The sequence below is a fragment of the Pogona vitticeps genome, chromosome 2, assembly GCF_051106095.1.
Source record: "Pogona vitticeps strain Pit_001003342236 chromosome 2, PviZW2.1, whole genome shotgun sequence".
In the NCBI taxonomy this organism is placed as follows: domain Eukaryota; kingdom Metazoa; phylum Chordata; class Lepidosauria; order Squamata; family Agamidae; genus Pogona; species Pogona vitticeps.
Window position 1 is genome coordinate 71827053 of NC_135784.1, and position 20814 is coordinate 71847866.

At 39.7% G+C, this 20814-nt stretch overlaps 1 protein-coding gene across 5 annotated transcripts in view; it reads right to left on the minus strand.

Moving 5' to 3' along the window:
* Positions 1–20814, minus strand: part of CFAP92 (cilia and flagella associated protein 92 (putative)) — a 116201-nt gene that overhangs the window by 19096 nt on the left and 76291 nt on the right. For all 5 annotated transcript variants that reach the window (XM_078385363.1, XM_078385364.1, XM_078385362.1 and 2 more), the window contains 3 exons: positions 14880–15064; positions 11730–12622; positions 1828–2022 (listed from right to left, as the gene is read on the minus strand). In XM_078385363.1, the coding sequence (XP_078241489.1) occupies positions 1828–2022; positions 11730–12622; positions 14880–15064 (1273 nt within the window). The remainder of the gene's footprint in view (positions 1–1827; positions 2023–11729; positions 12623–14879; positions 15065–20814) is intronic.

A 20814-nucleotide genomic window follows, 5' to 3' on the forward strand; every position in this document is an offset into this window, starting at 1 on the left:
TTTTTTTCTTGGTGGTTGTTTTGTTTCTGCATATCTTAAGGCAGGTTCCATTTTCATTAATGGAGGGGGGAGAAAAGCTTTATTTTCTCTCTTTATTTTCAAGTTAAACAAATTTTTATCACATTTTCCTGTTTACAGTATTTTTAACCTCAAATTTGCAAAGCTGTTTTTTAAAATTATTAAGAGATTGACTAATGATAAAGGGAAGGTGGAAAGTGTAAGGATTCCTCAAAACTGAAAAAGGGGCAACAGTCTGAACACTCTGGGAGATCCTGCTCAAGAGACTTCAAGAAGATGAACAATACAGTTTCTGCCCCCCCCCCCAAAATGTGCTGAACACTTGGTCGTTCTGCCCCACAGTAATGTGAGATTCTTCCTTCAACATATAAAGATGCAGCAACCTCACACAACAAATTCAAGCATTAGATCATATTAAAAGTAATCCTAAATGTGGTACAGGGAACTACAATGACATAGATTTTTATTTCTTTTTTGTTGATTATTAACTCTTGTATGCTGCTACAGTTTGGCAGACTACGAGCTATCAGAGGAAGTGTGGTCAATTTGGGTGTGGGGGCTTTAAATCCTGTTTTGTTTTGGAAAGAGGGTTCTAATTCTAGAGTCTGAATACGAAACTCTCTAAAAACAAGGACTTATCCAGCCTTCACCATCATCAATAACTGTCAGCCATCTGGTTTTAGAGTAAGTGGTCTTTTTCTTAGAATAAAGTAATTACTAAGATTCTTTCCAGTGTTGGGTATGAGGAGAGAAGCAACTGGTCACTTTACGGAAGACCTACACTGGGAACTAGAAATATTTCAGTGTATTTCTATGGGTTCTATTGGTCTTCTCAACAGCATCCAATACCATGAATAATATTGCACTGGGCTATTTGTCCGAAATAGGGCTTAGGGACACAACTTTACACTGATTCCAACTCTACCATGCTTAGCTTTTCAGGAAGGTGTACTGGGGTATTGTGGACTCATGGCCCTTAGCTTATGGGGCTCCTCTGGGCTCAATACTATCCCTTATGTTTTTAACATTTACATGAAGATCTCAGTAAGGTCATTTGGATTTCTGGGCTCTTTTCACTATACTTATGACACCCACTTCTATTTGTGATTTTCATTTTCCAAAGAATCTGTGGAAGTCCTCCAACACTGTATGATACAGTGAGTTGCACATACGTGAACAAAATTCCCTACTTTTAACTGAAGCTCAGTCCATAAAAGATGGAGGTTTGGTTGGTCACTAGACAAGCCAACCTCTGATAAGATGAAAATCTGTTTTGAATATTCTAGGAGCAAACGATCTCATAATTGAACAAGATCTAGATATTAAGGCACTGCAAGATATGCTTCTGTGCTGACTACTCAGAATCAGAAGTCTTCTTTTTTTCATAACTAGCCAGAATCCTATGATCTATTTATGTTCATATAAGGGAAATCACAAATGCTTCATAGCAAAATGTTGCTCCTTATAGGTGCCAGTTGCATTCCTGGCCACATGCTTTACTGCACAATTGGCCACATACCCAGGAATGCAATCAGTACTTTCTTAATGAGTGACAAATTGCTACTAAGATTTACATGAATTCCTTATACATTTCCAATAAAAACCTGGCCTCTTTGTTCCACAGTTATCATATACCATCTTTTGAGGGAAATCTCAAAACTGCTATGAAATGCATGTTCTATAAAAGGGACATTCAGAACTTCACTATTTCTCTTCCTATTATCTCTCTCTCTCTCTTATATACACACACATACACACATGATCTAGCTGAAAGAGATTACAGTATTGAAAATCCAAGAACACTTTTACCTAGTCAGAGCTTCGAAGCACGGCTGAGGAACCATATCCCTGACATACAGTAAAGGTTGCTTCATGATACTAGAGAGTGGCTTGCAGAGACGGAAATGAAACAGGATAGCTTCAAGGTCTATATACAGTCGCCGATGGAATGATACTTGTGAATTATAGAATATTTGTAATCTTCCAGTTTTCATTTCTTTCAGTCTATAACCAGCAAGACATAGTATGCTGTTAACTATATTCCATAATCTCATATTCTTAAACTTTCAGTGAATGTGGATTTTTGGTTTCTCATTGAATAGATTTTTAAAATTTTATATTTCAAAAATGCACATTCTATAAAATAAGATAAAAATCCTGTGGTTTGCTATAATCTGTCCCTGTATGCTGTCAAAACAATTGCGACCCATGGTGACCCTTTTTTTTTTTTAATTTTATTTTATTTTATTTAGGAATAGGGATAGAGGGTACAAAAAAAAAGGGGATAGGAAAGGAAAAATGGTTTTGGGGGATAGGAGAGCATAAAGTATAACATCATCCAATCAATTCATATTACTAATACATATCAACTTTTTGCTTTTTCACAATTTGATTACCCTCCTGCTTTTATCTTATCATTTAATTTTAATTTTATTCTATGTTATTCCAACATTGTCTGGTAGCTGCTGCCATTTATACAATACATCCCATCGTTCAGTTTCTTTTTGAATTGAACAGTCTTTCAGCCCATCTGACAGAATATCCATTTTTTTCACTTCCCATATTTTCACCATAAAATTATCTGGTTTCAGTATCTCTGCCTCCTTAAGATTTTTGTCATAATGCTTTTTAATTTTGGAAGCTGCATGGGTCACTGGATAACTCTCTACTGCATTCATATTACCTGGTGTCATGTCTAATACAGACGATTCTAAAATCTGTACAACTTCATTTAAGTTTTGTTTGGCATCTACTGTCCCCTCTTTCGTCCCTTTCATCAAATTTTCTATTTTGCTAAGACCTGCATTCACTTGCTGGAACCCTGTTAATATTAGCCTTTGTATATTAATCTGCCATTCCTTTTCTATTTCTTGCACCACTATTCCAGAACTTTGGGATTGAACAGACCAAGTCTCCATTTGTTCTTTTGAATTTTTGGGGTCCATCTCAGGCTTTGGGGTTTGTATAAATACCACAATAATCACCCCCTAGAAATCCTTCCACAGTTTCCACAATTTTATCAACAATTCAAACCCCTCATCATAAACCTCCCCTTAGATCTCCCTCCAATCTTTGTCCAAATATTGTAGTATAAAAATCAACTTTTAGCCCAGCAAATACAATATCAATTAGAACCGTGATGCAGTTATTTCTTCTTCTCCTGAGTTCAGCAAGCTTCTATTATTAGACTCACACGCGGTCACAAACAAAACAACAGTCACAGAGTCTTAAACTGTCCAGTAGATTGTCCTTGGAGCTCGTCTTGTGATCTTCATTAACCCCTTAATGCTCCTTAGTCCAGTTGGCCACGTCAGCTCCTTCTCCCGAAAACCACCAGATTCTATTATTTATAGTTCACAAAGTCCAGAGAAGGCAAAGAGTAACGTATCCCAGCCACACTGCATCCACCGAAGTCTCTTAAATCCAGTCAGACGGTGTTGCTGTCTGGGATTCTTCTCCAGAAACATAAGATTTATTTTTCCATCTCAGACTCTCGGCTTTAGAATCAGCCTGGTGTTTTAATAGTTCACTTGGAGAAGCTTAGTTTCGCTTTTGAGTCAGACTGATAAGATAAACCCGCCGCTGCATTTATTCTTTCAGCCAAATATTTTCATTCTTATTTCAGCTTAATGAGGCTGTTTCATAAATCAGAGGCTTCGGCTTACTTACTTGTTATATATTTTTAGTTTATATTGATTGCTCTCCTCTCCCCCGGTAAAGGGTTCCTCGCGGCTCAGTGCCAAAAAATGGCGCCCGCTCCAGTCCGTGTACGGTGATTTCTTCAGAAGAAAAAAGTCCGGGTCTGCCTCCCTTTCTTCTCCTTCTGCTGCTCACCATCTGCTTCAGAGAGACTTCTTCTAGACTCTCCTTTGATCCCCATTTCAAAGGGGGGATCCCGGGCCGGAGGGTTCCAGCTTTTTCCAGAGAGCTCCTCTCTGGAGTTGCTGGCAGCACCGCAACAAAGCCCCGCCTCCTCCCCATGGTGACCCTTTTGAGGGTTTCTAGGCATACATTTCTTAGAAGTTATGACAGTTGGAATGACAGTTGGAAATGGCCGCGCATTCAGGTGCTGCAGCTCAGTGCTCTTCGACTTGGCGTTCTTTATGGATGTTTTTGTGTGTATTATCTGGTGTTGTGAATACCTCCGGCGGAGTGAATATACTCTACAGCAATTGTGAACTTATGAGGATTGGATTGCAATGTAAACAGGAGATAACAGCTAAGTTTATTTGGAAACATGGCATACCATCAGAGATTGCAAGGTCCCCTGGCTCTCTGTGGACTGTAATTCCAGCAAAAGCGAGAGTGAGAAGGAAAAGGAAACGTAAGGAGAGGAAGAAAAAAAGGGGCTGCAGGGCTGGTGTTTTGTATAGGCTGCAAAAACAGACAAAGCGACTACCACTCCCAAGTCTCTTTCTGACTAATGCCAGATCAGTGGCAAACAAGATGGATGACTTAAGGTTACAGGTCTCCTCAAGTAAGTTTGTGAAAAACTGTTGCGTGCTGTTAATCACTGAAACCTGGCTGAACCCCACTATTCCAAACACTGTTATTGATATGGAAGGTTTTTTATTACATCGTTTGGACAGAGACAGGAATGTGGGGAAGTGCAGAGGAGGAGGATTGTGCGTGTTTGTTAGAGAGAGCTGGTGCACAAACTCAGAGATTATAACACGTCATAGCTCTTTGGAGCTGGAATATCTGTCTGTTAAATGCAGACCTTTTTACCTTCCACGGGAATTCAGCGTTGTTATTATTCTTGTTGTTTATATTCCGCCGGATGCAAATGCGGATTTGGCGCTGGGTCATCTGGGCGATGAAATTGGCAACTTGCAAAGTAAATTTCCGGATGCTGTATACATTATTGCAGGAGACTTCAATCATGTAGATCTATGTGCAGTCCTCCCCAAATTCCATCAACATGTAAGGTGTGCTACTAGGGGGCTGAACACCTTAGATAAGGTCTACACGAATATTGCAAATGGATACAGGATATTACAATTGCCACACTTGGGCCAGTCTGACCATATGTCCCTGTTTTTAGCTCCGGAGTATATTCCTCTGAGAAAACAGTCAGGGCCAGTAGTCAAGACAGTGAAAAGCTGGCCGGAGGGAGCAATGGAGCAGTTAAAGGACTGTTTTGAACAAACAAATTGGGAAATTTTTGACCATCCTGATCTGGAAGAACATACAGCTGCAGTGTTAGGGTATATGGCACACTGTATTGACACGGTCACAGTGGATAAACGTATCCGGGTTTATCCCAATCAAAAACCCTGGATGACCGGGAAGGTTAGACGCCTGTTGTATGCTAGAAATAAGGCTTTTAAGTCTGGGGATGATCTAGACTACAGTGCAGCAAGAACGAATTTGAGGAGAGGCATTAAGCAAGCTAAGGCCGAATACAAGAGGAGAATTGAAGACTGCTTTCTCAGCAATAACATGAGGCAAGTTTGGCAGGGGGTTCAACAACTAACAAACTACAAAGCAAAAAAGGTTTCCTCAGGCGGAGGTGTGGAGGTGGCTGAGGAGTTGAACAACTTTTTTGCTCGATTCGAGATCGATCAAACTGAAACTGTTCGTTTGCCATCATTTACTCAGCAGAGTCCCCCCTTCATTGTGAATGAGCAGGATGTGAGACAGACTATGAAAGTGGTTAACTCCAGAAAAGCAGCTGGACCCGACTTAATTCCTGGTCGGGTGGTAAAAGACTGTGCTGATCAGCTAGCCGGGATATGGACTGTAATTTTTAATAGATCCCTGACACTATGCGCAGTTCCCGTCTGTCTCAAGGCTTCCATCATCGTTCCACTGCCTAAAAAGTTGCCTACAAACAGTCCGAATGACTACAGGCCGGTGGCACTAACTTCAATCTTAATGAAGTGCTTTGAGCAGTTAGTTCGGAAATATATTATCTCCTGCCTTCCTCATCCCTTTGATGGGCTTCAGTTTGCTTATAAAGAAAATAGATCAACCGAGGATGCGATCAATACTGTGCTTTATATGGCTTTATCCCACTTGGAAACACAAGGGAATTATGTAAGAATGCTGTTCGCGGACTTTAGCTCTGCTTTTAACACCATTATACCCCACAGATTAATAGACAAACTTAAAGATCTTGATTTTCCAGATTCTATCTGTCTGTGGATTTTGGATTTTTTAACAAATCGTCCACAAAGGGTTAAACTGAATGACTACATCTCTACTGACAAGATACTCAGCACTGGCACTCCACAAGGCTGTGTCCTTAGTCCACTACTGTTCTCCATTTATTCATCGGATTGCACCAATAACCATCCCAGTAATAGGATTATCAAATTTGCAGACGATACTACACTAGTAGGACTTATCTCTGGGGATGATGAGTCTGCGTATCGGGACGAGGTATTACAGCTATCCCGCTGGTGCAAAAAAAACAATCTTTTATTTAACATCCAAAAAACCAAGGAATTCATAGTGGACTATAGGAAAAAAAGAGCAGACATTCAGCCACTGTATATAGATGGAGTTTGTGTGGAACAGGTGGTTGAATGTAAGTTTCTTGGGACTATCATAACAAATGACCTGACTTGGAGTGCAAACACCGCTGCGTTAATCAGGAAGGCACAACAACGGTTGTATTTTCTAAGGATTCTTAGAAAGCAACAATTGATTGAGAGTTTGTTAATCACCTTCTATCGGAGTTCGATTGAGAGCATATTATCCTACTGTCTCTGTGTATGGTTCACGAGCTGCACAGTGGCAGAGAAAAAGGCAATTCAAAGGGTGATTAAGACGGCCCAAAACATCATTGGCTGTTCACTCCCCTCTTTGGAAGAATTGTATAAGAACAGATGTAAGAGGAAGATATCTAACATACTGAAAGACTCCTCTCATCCGGGATATCAGCTCTTTAAACTATTACCATCAGGAAGGAGATTCAGGGTATTGAAAGCAAGGACAAGCAGATTCAGGAACAGTTTTTACCCAAGTGCAGTATTGAGTTTAAATGTGGGGCCATAGGTTTTTGGTGGATTTTAATTGCTGAGAGAAAACGGGGTATCTATATTTGGATGGTGAAAGTTGTGTATATTTTAACTTTTTTTTGTAGTGTTGTCCAGTTTTACCTTGGGGAAGAGCACCTCATTTCGTTGCACCCACTTGTGAGCGCAATGACAAATAAATTTCTTATGTCTTATGTCTTATGTCTTATCTACTTCTTCTGGGACGCGGCAGCTTGCCCAAGGCCAGTAGAAAATCAAGCTCCCAACCTCTGGTTCCACAGCTAGATACCTAACTTCCCTAAAGGGGGAGGGCAAATAGGGCTAAACCCACACTTCGTCCCAACTAAAGTTGCTAAAAGTTATCAAGAACCATTTATCTGATGAGTCAACTGGAGTTGCAAGTAACAACTGGATGTAGCCTGCAGCAAAAAAAATATCATGTAATCAAATGCAAACATTTACAGAAAAAATTGCTACTATATGCCCTGTCCAAGAAGTACCCATAATAGCCTATGAAGATGTACTGTGGCAGTACTTACTATTATTTTAGGTTTTTCCAGGAAGCAACTTACAGCACGACAAGAGAAATCTGTGAAACTGATTTGAAGCTGCAACTACGGAAGGAAATAAATTACCACATGTGCCACTGGGAATGACATCCTTTACAAAACTGTCTGCAAGTCCCTGAAAACCTGTCAGCCATACTCAGTGTTGGTCTTTGAAATTTCCCTTTCAACCTTAATTCTGTCAGAACAGCTTTCCTTTAAAACGAGACAATGGCTGATACTGTGTTTGCAACACTGGTAGATTAAAACATTAGCAAGGAAGCATGAAATTAAAGTGCTCCACAACTTCCATTATCTTCAGAACCCTTGTGTTTTGGCTTAGGAAAGATTATTGAAGCAAAAGAGAGAGAAAATCAAAGCATGACCGAAAATATTGGTAAAAATGGCAAAATGGGCATAACAAAACCCTTCTGTTTCAGGACATTTGGTTACAAACATGTCAAGCAGGGGTTAAAGCCAACAATAACAATAACAACGACAACGACAACGACAACGACAACGACAACGACAACGACAACGACAATAATAATAATAATAATAATAATAATAATAATAATAATAATAATAATAATAATAATAATAATAATAATAATAATAATAATAATAATAATAATAATAATAATAATAATAATAATAATAATAATAATAATAATAATAATAATAATAACAATAACGACAACGACAACGACAACGACAACGACAACGACAACGACGACGTGCCATCAAATCAATTTCCAGGCAGAGTATACTCAGAAGTAGTTTGCCATCTCCTTCTGAGGGCACCCCGGGACTGTGCAGCTTGCCCAAGGCCACATTGCAAGACATTAATCACACAGAGACAAAAGGCAGACTTTTGCATGAAAATCTGCCAAAAGTCTGCCTTGTGTCTCCATGTGAAGAAACAGCATAGGGATCTTCTAGAAATAAAGTTGCTGGTTACAACAGAGCAGAAGCATTTTAGAAAAAGTATACTGTATAGACTATTTTTTCTCCTCCACACCAATTTTGTATATAGAAATTCTTTTTAAAAAAATAAGGCAGCAAAATTCAAATATAAAAATCCCCAACTACACTATAAACTAGTACAGCCCAGGAGAAATACTATCATGAGACCACTCAGATGAACAGGTTGCTTGCCTGCAGCTTGGGATCCTTGCATGGTGATTCTATGAACTCCCACTAAGAGGTCATTTTTCAACTGTAGGGTTTTTATGCACAGCTCTACAGTGGACCACAAGTCATTTATGTCTAGGTTGAGACAGTGAGCTCCTCAGCCTAAAACACAGGCATCCATCATGATTTTAATCAGTGATTTGAAGGAGAGATCTGTGACGAGGTTGCTTAAGGACACCTACTATCGTAGAGATAGGAAAATTCCAGGTGGTACAAACAAGAGAGGAAGCAGAGGCTTGTGGGATGATTTGTACATGCTGAAGAAGTCCAAAAATCAGATTTGTTTTGACAATTTAAATCAAAAACATCATTTTCAAAAAACTGATACTGTGATTTAAATCAATTTGATGTTCAGCAAATCCACCCTGTGAGGAACCAGTGCTGGAGGGGCCGTGCACAGCCTTAGGGCACATCGTTGGGGTGGCAGAGGCAGCAAGGCCTGGAACCAGTTGTGCCTATTTCACCATAGAGTTCAGATGGCAAAGGAGGGAGAGAATGAGTGATTTTACAAGGACAGCTTTTAAAAACCGAATCCTGACACAAACTTTGTGGGAGTCAATACAGGCCCCTATAAAACTGATAGTGCAATTTAAACAAGACTCCTTTCAGTTTGTTATGAGGTCAAATTTGTTGAGCAGTGCAGGTGTGGTGTGAAGGGCTAAGCATTAGGCACACCTGGATGTCATGACAATCAACCTCTCGTCCAAAAAACGAAAAATTGTAATGCCCTTTGTTCTCTGGCGAGTGGTGACAATGATTATGCTTTTTGTTAGGACCCTTGGCGCTGCAGATAATTCAAGGGACTGGACTCTAAGCTGGTGAACATTGATATGAAATTAAGCATCTAAGGGCATGGCTACACTAGAAATCTGAATTGGAAAGATTCAGCTTTGCTGCAGTTTGCAGCCTGCATTGTATTTCAAATCACAAGGGCTGCAGATTGATTTGTGAGTTCCCCGTTCTTATTGTTTGCGATGCAACCCGCAATCCTGCCCACCCACCCACCTCCTTATTTCCTTCCTTCCTCTGGCCTCTCTTCTCCTGTCCTTTTATGGTTAGCTGTGAAGCTCCTTGGTTACAGAAGTGTTCCAAATGTCATTCGTTTTGCCCCCTTTTTTGTGCATGCAGAGGACATCTAATGAAGACAGGGAGGTCTAGCACAAATCTCATGTACGAATTAAAAAAAAACTTTGGAGGATAATGGAGGAAAGGAATGAGGCTGGGAGTGTGCTTTCACTGCCCTGAAACACACGCCCTAAGTGCTTACATCAATGAAAACACCACCCAATGACGTGTCCAACACAGAAGTTGTTCCTATTGGGGATTTTATCTTTCAGATCTGGAGAGGTAACGGTGGAAAAAGCAAGAAGGACAACCTTGGAAGAGTGAGATATGAGGCTGGTATGCACAGGGCTTTCTCCTAGAATAAAGTACAGAGTCTGGCTTCTCTACTACTCCTGCCCTTGTAGATTTTGCAGGAAGGAGTTGCATGGGGCTTGCCTAGACAGGGGAGGCACTGGCAGTAAACATCTAATCATGGAATCATAAAGCCACAGTAAACACACTTTGTGAAATGTAGCTGGGAACCAAAAATGAAAATGAAAGTTGTAGAAAAGGATATAGAATTTGTTCTGGGTTGTTGTTTTTTTAATTGGGGAACAGACAAAACTAAGAAGGAGTAACAAAAGTTTGAGGAAGAATGCTACTGGTAAGTAGAAGAATGCACGGTGGAGATGATGAAGAGAGGCTCCAGAATAATGTTACCCAGATGAAGGATCAGGTCTGTAGCTTGGGGGTGCTCTTGGACCCAGCTTTCTCTATGGAGATACAAATATCAACATTATCAATGTGCCCAAGAATTGAATATTGACAATGGATCTATAGTTATTAAAATCATCCACTGCTAAATTAGGTTTCTTAGGAATGGCTCTTATATCAGTTTCCTTTAATCAGGAAGGTAAGTGAACCTCCTGTAGTGAGGCATTAATGATGTATGTAGTCCATTCCATGGTTATTTCTTTGGCTGATTTGAAGAGCCACAATGTACAACGATCTAGCAAACAAGTGATGGCTTTGGCGAGTGCAAGTGCCTGGTACACCTCTTCATACTAGCTGAAAATGATCCAGTTTAATCTCACTAGATGGTGCACTGAAGATCTACTTCAGATTTACTGGTATCAAGAAGGAGTCAAGGTCCTGATTGATGCCTTCAACATTAGATCCACAATGGGCTGCCAGTCGGTTGTCAGCATTTGCATGCTGAAATTGTTTTTGTCTGGGAAAAATAAAACTATGGATTACACATAAAAATTCCACCTGTTGATCAGAAGCAGGTTCAATAAATTGAATATTGTGGCTTATTTCACTGGCTTATTACAGTATCTTCAGGAATGCTTCCCTGAAAGCCGGCAGGTTGATCTCCATGGGAGCTTTCCTCCATCTGCTCTTTAGCCTTATTCATAATTGCTTCATCATCTTTAACTCCTCGGTTAACTCCTCAACCACAGAGATGGTTGAGCTTTGCAACAAAGAGGGCATTTAGGGTTGATTGTTTCTACAGCTCAGGTCACCTCTGAATATTAGTGAGTGATCACAGCATCAACAGAAACATCAACCTTATCAGCCAGAAGACTCCCAGGACATTTTGAAAACCAGTAGGATCCATTGGTCTTTGGGGGTGGATCACAGTAAGAGGTCCCTTCTCTGTATGGAAGGGTGGAGTTGGACTCTGCATGTCCAAATTTCAGCAGATGATCTAACCATGATAAAAGAAAGGACTCAAGATGCACCACCTCTAGATCATCTTCTCTCTGTCCTGACATAAACACCAGCTTATATACACATACAGTATTCACACACATTCATAATGTGTGTGTTTATGTGCAGATAACACACACATGAGCAATTACATACAGTCTCATTAAATGACATTTACAAAAACATCACTGCAGAGGAAAATAGATTTAAATAGTAAAATGAACTTGTTTACCTGTCCATTCTTTTATTCCACAACTTCTTCAGTGCTTTGTTCTTGAAGCCTTCCAAAATAAGGAGGTGAATGGACCCATCCAGTATGTGGAATCCCGTAATAATATCTAGCTGAGAAACCTCCTCAAACGAAAGCTTCTGGTTCAGTTTTAAAGTATTCAGAGATTTCTGAATGATATGTGGGGGATAAGAATTGAGCTGGAGAGCCTCTGCATTAATGGCTGTAATCTCTTGCAGCAAATAACTTAAGAGAGAGGTATTCTTATAGTCAAAAATATAGATGATACAGCCATAAGGGCAATGTGCAGTTTCTGTGTCATCCGAGTCCTCTTCGAGACTTAGAGGCACAGTTATTTCAACTCTCACTTTAAGGTATGACTCTGAGTTCACGTAATGGCCCATTGGTAGCTGAAGAGCTTGTGAGTCATCAACTCCCCTTGCCTTTTGAAAGATACTCTCCCCTTGGCAGAAAGCAGAGTCCTGAACGGAGCAATTCTGAATAGGAGCATAGAAATTCAGGGTCTTTTCACCTAGCAGTAAGTCAGCCAGGCTGATCTTTGCTACCCCAAAGGGATGCCGAATTTCCTCTGAAAAACGATTCTGCAGCAAGTGCCTAGAAGCTACAGTGTTCAAATGACTTATTTTGCTGTCTCCCGGCTCCTCACCAAACAAAGAAGGCTTCACCTTGATCGCTTCCATCTTCTTGTCTCTGTCATGAACTTCAATTTCCAAGGGTGGCCCCCTTAGATATTCACTCAGTTCTGTCTTTATTGTCCCTGTAAGAATCACATTGATATCTTTAAAGAAGACCTCAGTCCCATGAGCTCGACCTTCGGTTTGATGGGGAGGCATATTGTGGAACTTATATTTGCAGTAAACAGGAGCACATATATGCTACCAAAAGAGAGGGGGTGAGGAACAAGGAGGGAGGGAAAGGGGAAGAGAGCAAGAGAGAATTATATTATATTATATGTTTATTTAAAAAGACATTTTAAAATCCTATCTATGATACACAGAATTGTAGCTAAGGTTCATGACAAAAATGGCTATAGAATAATAAATACCTTCCCTCCAAAACAAAACAAAAAAACAAAACAAAACCTAACCCTGCTCAAACCTGAAACAGGTAGAATTAAGAACAAGTTGGGTGGCAAAAAAAATTGTCCACAGGCAACAAGTGAGAAAGCACAATCACATACTCTTAGGTAAGCTCTTTCACAGTCCAAGCATCTCAGTTGAAAAGGTCCTCTTCCTCATGACCATCTGCCATACCATAGATAGCAAATATTAACCTTGATTAACAAGAATCAATTTCCTGAACAACTTGTTATGGTAGGAGACAACTCTGAAGCATTTGGCTCCAAGACATTCACTGTACTCCTACATGTCTTGTCCCATTTTAGTCAGGTCTGGGGACTAAAATGTCCTGGTTGCTCTGTGGGACCGTTTTCAGGAGAAATAAAAACATGGGCAGACAATGCGAGTACAACCCTATGGCTCTCCCGGACATCTGCATAACCTAACTTAATTGATTATGCTACCCTTCTGGGTGTCCTGTTAAAGATGAGAATTAAGGGCACTGTTACTGTAGTGCATCTGTGGCTTTCTCACAGGTTTGCTTTCAGAAGGTGACAATATAAGACTTCTCCTTGGTCCTATGATATTTGTACTATAAGACACTGCAAGGTTCTGATTTGTCTCCTGTACTATTTAACTTCTATCTATTTCACCCAGGTGAGATTAAATGGAGATGTGGTTTGAAGGAATGGAGAAGGAATTCAGTTGATTGCCGTTGGGAGTTAAACTACTGCTTTAGAAGCAAGCTTTTTGCTTGGGGATGGTTTTAGGTCCAATCCTGCTTACATCCAAATGGTAACTAGGGCTTAGCTCCCTTCTGCCAACTTTGGTTGATTGTTGTTATTTAGTCATTAAGTCATGTCCAACTCTTCGTGAACCCATGGACTAGAGCACATCAGGCCCTCCTGTCTTCCACTGCCTCCAGGAGCTTGGTCAAAAGTTGGTTGGCTAGCTAGCTCTTATTTTGATTCCACACAGTTTCTACCAGTGAGGCAGATATGAAAATATATGTTTCCCAATCTTACAAGGGGAAAACCAACACAGCTTAGAGATAAACTAATATGGGGAGCAAAGGAGAAAGAGAAGTCCAAGATAAACATAGGTCTCTACCCCTGTTCTACAGGTTGGATAGGTATATTGTTCATGAACATGGGAAGTATATAAGGACAGGAGGGCTTGGGGGGTAAGACTGAAAAACTGCCATGGACATACTAAGTGGTAAAGAACATTACTAGACAGACAGATTTAGAAACAAAGAGGGAAAGAGAAGTGGAAGAGAATACCGGAAGAAAAAGAACAGATTGCCCATGGACTACCATCAAGAAGGAGAAAGCATCAGCAAAGCACTTCCTTACAGAAACAGTTCAAAATTAAAGAGACTGAGCTTGCAGAGAAAAGAACTGCAGAGAAGTAAGGAACAAAGGGAGATAGTCAAGAATGTGATCTGCTGTAAGAAAGGTGGGAGTGATGTCATGCGGATTGAGGAGGATGCTAGTGATTTGGAGAAGGGGAGCTGGATGAAGGAATAAAGGTAGCCAGCTTGCTAAGTAAGAGAGGAGGAAACAGGATAGGATAGGATAGAGAAAAGGTACAGGAAAGAGGAGAGCTGAAAGTGAGAGAATGGGAAGATCTAAGCTGATGTTTACAATTTTGTCACTCAGAAAGGAAACAAAGTCTTGAGCAGCAGGTGAGGGAATGGGGTACGGGAGACAGGCCATAGAAAGGTAAGGACAAAAAAAAGCAGTGTTTGGTCTGATAGCTCATGGACAAAAAACAGGAGGAAAGCAATAGATCAATAAGGAACCTCACAATAATCCCATGCGTGTATACATCTTCAGATAGGGCTCTAGATAAGGGATTGTGACTGGTAAGAGGCCTTTCACCACTATGCACTCTGTACATGGAGAATTCTGACATGGCCACAGTTCATTCCGAGCCTTGTATCAATAATTGTTCTACATGTCAAAAACCCCAGCAAATCAGCAATGCACAGAATTTTTCTCGTGCTATTCTCCAATAATACTGCTTGTTACCTAAATACACTGAACCACAAAGAAGCCATATTCTGAATTACCTGTAGCTCTTCAATTGGGACAGGAGTGGTTGGTAAGGATCTTGCAGACTTTATCCTAATAATCAGGGGATTTAATTCATGTTTCTGTTTCTCAGTCATGAGAGGCTTCCCAACTGAAAAGCTCAGGTATGCTTCACAAATTTTAGGGGATCTCTCTCCCATTTGACTGACTACAAAGCGTTCTCCTGGAAGCATAATCAAAGCATTTGAATAGCAATTGCACAAGACACTATGCTTCAAATTATCTTCCAGATAAGCCAACACTGGCACTCTAAGTCAATTTCAGTACTTGAACCAAGGACAACGGCTGGCGGGCTGGCCGGATGATTTGTTTGTTTCCAGCAGTAAAAATAAACATTAAATGGCCAACCGCCCCCATTCAACCCATACAAAATATAATAATATAAAAATATAAAAAGAGGGCAACATTCCTCTTTTTTCTCCTGAATAGGAGAAAATAATTTGAGGAGGGAAAAAAACCCAGTTATTCGGGGGGGGGGGGGGAGTGCTGCAGCCAGAGGCCAAACAAAGTAGAAAAGAAAACATCTCTGATGATAATAAATTTGATCTAAACATTTAAAGGAAAACTTTTGATAACAGGAATGAATCAAGAATAAACTCTCTCTTTTACTCACAGAAGCAGAACTACAGTGGTACCTCGCAAAACGATTACCCCTCAGAACTACGAATCCGCATGGTGACGATATTTTGTGACTGCCATTTTGCTTCACGAAACAGTGATTCCTATGGGGGAATTTCGCTGGACGGCGATTTGATCCGTGCTTCAGCGCTTCGCAAAATTGCTTCCCTAGGAGTGATCTTCGCAAAATGGGTGTTTTCGGGCCCAGTTTTCGCAAGACAGCGATTTAGAACAGCTGATCGGTGGTTCACAAAGTGGCTTCCCTATGGGCGACTTTCGCAGGACAACGAGGTATTTTCCCCACTGGAATGCATTAAACGGATTTCAATGCATTCCAATGGGGAAAGGCTTTTCAATAGATGATGTTTTCGCTAAACAGCGATTTCAATGGAACAAATTAACATCGTCTAGCGGGGCACCACAGTATGAGGCTCTCAACACGGCAATTGAAAAAAAACTGAAAGGGGAGCCTTGGCACCAAGATACTTACATGACGGGAGAGGGGCCTTATTCTAATGTGTTTTTTGCTGCTGCAGAAGCTCTAGATTGAACTTTCCAATGAAGCTCCGCGCAGGCGCGGATCACCCAGAGTGTGATTCACACAGGCCACGAAGAAGAACCAGTACATTATGGTGTAACATAAAAGTTAAGCCAACATAAGCATGCTGAGCATTGCACCCTGGTAACCAGCACTACGCAATTAACATGGAGAAATTTGTTGTGACTAGCACTTCTACCCTGCTGTGTTTTTCACTAACACTGCCACAGCTTCACATTGTGCCTGTAGAGCTACACAATAGGATTTTAGCCTCTGTTTTAATCTTTCAGGTCCCTTAATTGCTACCCTGTAGCACTACTATGTGATTATCCTTATGCATCTGTAATTTTCTAGGGTAGGCACTTCACTTAACTGGAAAAGCCTAGACTGGGAGTTTCCAGTCTTTCTGAATAAGTTTGCACATTGGAAATTTTGTAGATTTGTCATGTGGACTATTACCAAAAAAATGGCTGCAACCAAATTCCCAGGCAGAAAACAGCTGTGATGATCGCAGTCATTCTCAAAATACAATTTCACAAAAAAGCAAACTGATCATCGCTTTTGCCTGTAAAACTCTCTCCAAATGATTCCCAGTGTTAAATGCATGCAAGGCTGCTATTTTTCCAACACCAATAACAGTCAAGAAGCAACAGTGACCGGTGCCAGAAATCGATTTTAAATCCTAAATGCAATTTTTTGTGTTTTCCACATTGGGACAAGGAGAATTGTTAAGACAAACATTGCAAAGAAACAGAAAAAAAAAAATGACAAAAACGGGGGGGGGGAGCAGGGGGACAAGAGACATATGTCCAAAAAGTCAAAGAAATTTTATAGCTAAATATTGGAAGATTAATAAGGTAATAGATTACCTAATCAGGTTAAACTAAAGAGAATATGGAAACAGAGAGATAAGGAATGATATCTGCTGTCAAAGAAGAATCTTTTCATGAAGAACATTTAGTGATGTAGCAACTCAAGCAAAAAGAGCTTCAGAATCACCAGAGTACAAAAAATAGCTATAGAAATATTTCAAGGCAGAGAAATTACATCTACCAAAATCCTAACAGGAATCTACTAAGCACCTAACACGAATATGCCAACAAACATCAAAAACAAAACAAAGGCCCCCAAACTACAAATTTCCAATGACTGAACTCCTTTTGCATAGTGTAAGCCAAATTGTAACTTTAGATCCATCTCTCTCTAGTAAACAAACTTTCCCTGCCATGATTCTGGAAGTGTGTACAATGTCTTGGCATTTGTATGCATGCCCCCAAAAACCAAAGCAGGGATATTTTACCTGGAAAGAACTGACAGAATGTTACAATTTGCTTACACTAATTACACCCACAAAGCTAAACAAGAGGATTTTGCCCAATTTTTAATCTAGTCTTCCATTAATTTGTCATGCATTATTTTGTCTTCTCCCTATTAGTGTTATATATCTTCGCTCCCGGTCTCCTATGTAAGGTACCCATTTTTCATTAAGAATAACCCTTTCCACCTTCAAAATTCTTTTTGTCTCCCTGCTCCAAAAAACACCATGCTCATTTATTGAATTCACAGTCACTCTCTGTTTAAGAATCTAGATGATTAGTCTCATCAAATGAGAAGAAGGACATATTATAACCCCAAAGGTGATCCAGTTTGCCAGTTTCTGATCTTGTCATCTTACTTGGACAAGCTACAGGTCAGCAGCAGGGGGAGCCCACAGATTATCAACAAAAATCCGTAAGTATTCAAAACAGGCATCAAGAAGAGGTGGCAAATGGGAGGCAATATAAGGCATTTCTCATGCATAACCACAAGGCAATGAGGATATTTTCAGAACTCCTTATGGTGCTCTTTTTACAAGTGTGCCTTAATTTGAAGAGCACTATCTTGGGAAAGTATGTAACTTTAAATATCAGTACCATGTTGAACAAAATTATACAGTGCAAGAAAAACTGAAGGAAGCTCTGAATACACCAGAGTAATATATCAATGCCCTTGAAGATTCAACTTCAATTAAAAGGAAAACGTCAAGAAACATGCTGCAGAGAGGTAATTTGTATGCAGGCTGTCAGCTAACTCAACAAAGCAGCACGCAATCCCAGGGGGCGGCTGCTGTGTACCCTTGCAGTCCTAATAAAAGTGAACTTACTTTGGGCTTTTACTTTACAGACTCCTGCAATATGTTTGGCAAAGTTGTCAAAAATAGTGGAACCACATCCTGCAAACTCTATTCGTTGAAACAGTTCAAGAGCATGAAATGTAGATAAAAGATCCTTACATTTTCAACAGAAGTCCAAAGTGTCAAAAGAATGTATTGCTGTAGACATGGTCTAGAGGGGCGGGGTAAAAATCAAATAAATAAATAAATAAATAAATAAATAAATAAATAAATAAATAAATAAATAAATAAATAAATAAATAAATAAATAAGCAAGCAAGCAAGCAAGCAAACAAACAAACACATAAACAAATAAATAAATAAGCAGAAAGATGGCTTCTTTGCTTCACAAGGTATTTCAATTTCAAAATATGTTCCTTTTAATAAGCAGTGCCTAAAGCTTTACAGCCATTTCCTACAGGCTGCCCCACATTTCCTGTATTTTGGTCAGGGAGAGTGTTATTTCTTTATTTGCACTTATTTTGATAGGAAACATAAGTATAATAACAATGGCCCAGCATCTGCTTATGGGAGAAAAATAGTACAGTTGCAGTACATTTCTATATAAAAGAACAGCCCTTTTTAGTGTTCATTTTTTAACCAGCAGTGATCTGGAACAAACTGATTTTAAAACTGTCTTCAGATTTAGTTGGTGACTACACAGTGGGAGAAATGTGAATGAATCCACTGCGAAGTCACACCCAGGAAGTCAGGCTTCCCCGGGTTAATTCACTTCAGTCAATCACACAGGAGTCAATAGAAAGAGGGGGGGAAGGAAATGGCTAATCCATCCTGTTTGCAGCTTGGAAACCATCTGAATCCTCCACACCTGATGCCTGGGTCTGCTTGTCTCCCTCATCTCTCCCCATTCCATTCTGTTTCTTTTTCCACCCTAGCAGGCCTTCCCTCCAGTCAGCTAACTCTTTTCATTTCTTTTCTCTTATCTTATCCCAATCTAGTATACTTTCTTAATTAATTGTTTTAATTAATATAGAAATTGTATTTTATGACTATATATATATTTTATATAGATCTATTTTATATTGTAAGCCGCCCCGAGTAGACATGGTCTAGAGGGGCGGGGTATAAATTGAATGAATGAATGAATGAATGAATGAATGAATGAATGAATGAATGACTAAATAAATAAATAAATAAATAAAAATAAAATTTTAAAGGCTTCATGTCCTAGTCCTAGGTAAGCTAGGTAACTGAAGTGAAGATTTAAAAAGTGATGAACTAGCAGAGAGAGGATGAGGAGGTTTTCAGTCAACATTGTTCCCAGCATGTGAAGGTAGCTCTACCCTAACCATCCTTCCTGCAGATCCGGATGGCGAGAGGGATATTAACAAGCTGAAAGCTGCAGTCAGCCTTTAAAAGAAAAAAGAGAAAGAAACACAACAGGAAGGGAAGAGGGAACTAAGCAGAGCAAGGTAGTATGTGTGGGAAGAAAATGATTCAAACGGTCACCAGTTTGCCCGCTGTCCTGTCTCTCTCATTGCTACTGTAGCCAGCGAAAGTGGCTTCAGATAATCAGGCACAAATCCTTCTACATCAGCTTGAGTGATCACATCACCTGAACCAATGTGAACACAATCGATTAAAAAAGAAGAAGAAGCCTCACCAGTGGAGGAAAAAACTACTGATTGGGGGGGGGATAAACTTTGGGTTAATTCACACTGACTTTTAAGTTATGTAGTCAGAGGAAAATAGTGCAAATCTGACCATTCCAATCTTGGAGCATTTGCTGCATTATTAGTCAATGTAGTTGCTCCCTCAGATATAACTGTCTGATAACAAAACCCTTATCAGTCACTTAATTTCCCTACTTATCTACTGTAATTTGTTTCTGCATGCTATATTGATGTAACTGAATTTAGTAAAAAGTCACATTTGCTAAATAGAAAAAATTAATCTCTGAAATGTTTCTGCTTATAATCATTTATAATGATTATAAATATTACTTAAAGATAATATTTATAATCATTCAAGGCCAAATTTCTTTTCATCTTGTGCGCCAGGTAGGTTGATATTCTGAAATTATTCATATACATGTCACTCACTACATACCTCTTCACTTTTCATACTATAGTACATGCAACCATTCTGTTTCTTTAGTGAATATAAGACATGTTTCTTAATATTGATCTTTGTTCTATTACCATCACATCATCCTCAAAATCCTTCACTGATTTTCTTTCAGGTTTATTATGAAGGCCAGTCAATTCACAAATCCTGGCCTAGCTGAGCTAGAACATATGTGCTTATCAGAAAATGGTCATCTAAATCACCAAATATAGCATATTTTCTACCTCTACAGCAATACATTATCTATACATTCTCTGTTGGCTCTTATTTGGTCCTCAGATGTCCACAATGGCAATTCAGTACTGGATCTAGCACACTACTGGTGCTGAGTAAATGGTTTTAAATACTTAACATAGGAGTAACACATCCACACTCACTTTACATAGTGTATCAGATGTAAGTTTGGATCACAAATTAAGAAAAAATATCATCTGACACTGCGAGCCAAGAGAATCCAGCCTTCTTCGCGTACCAGAGACAAGTAAGTGACAGGCAGAAGCAGACTCTACCTGCTTCC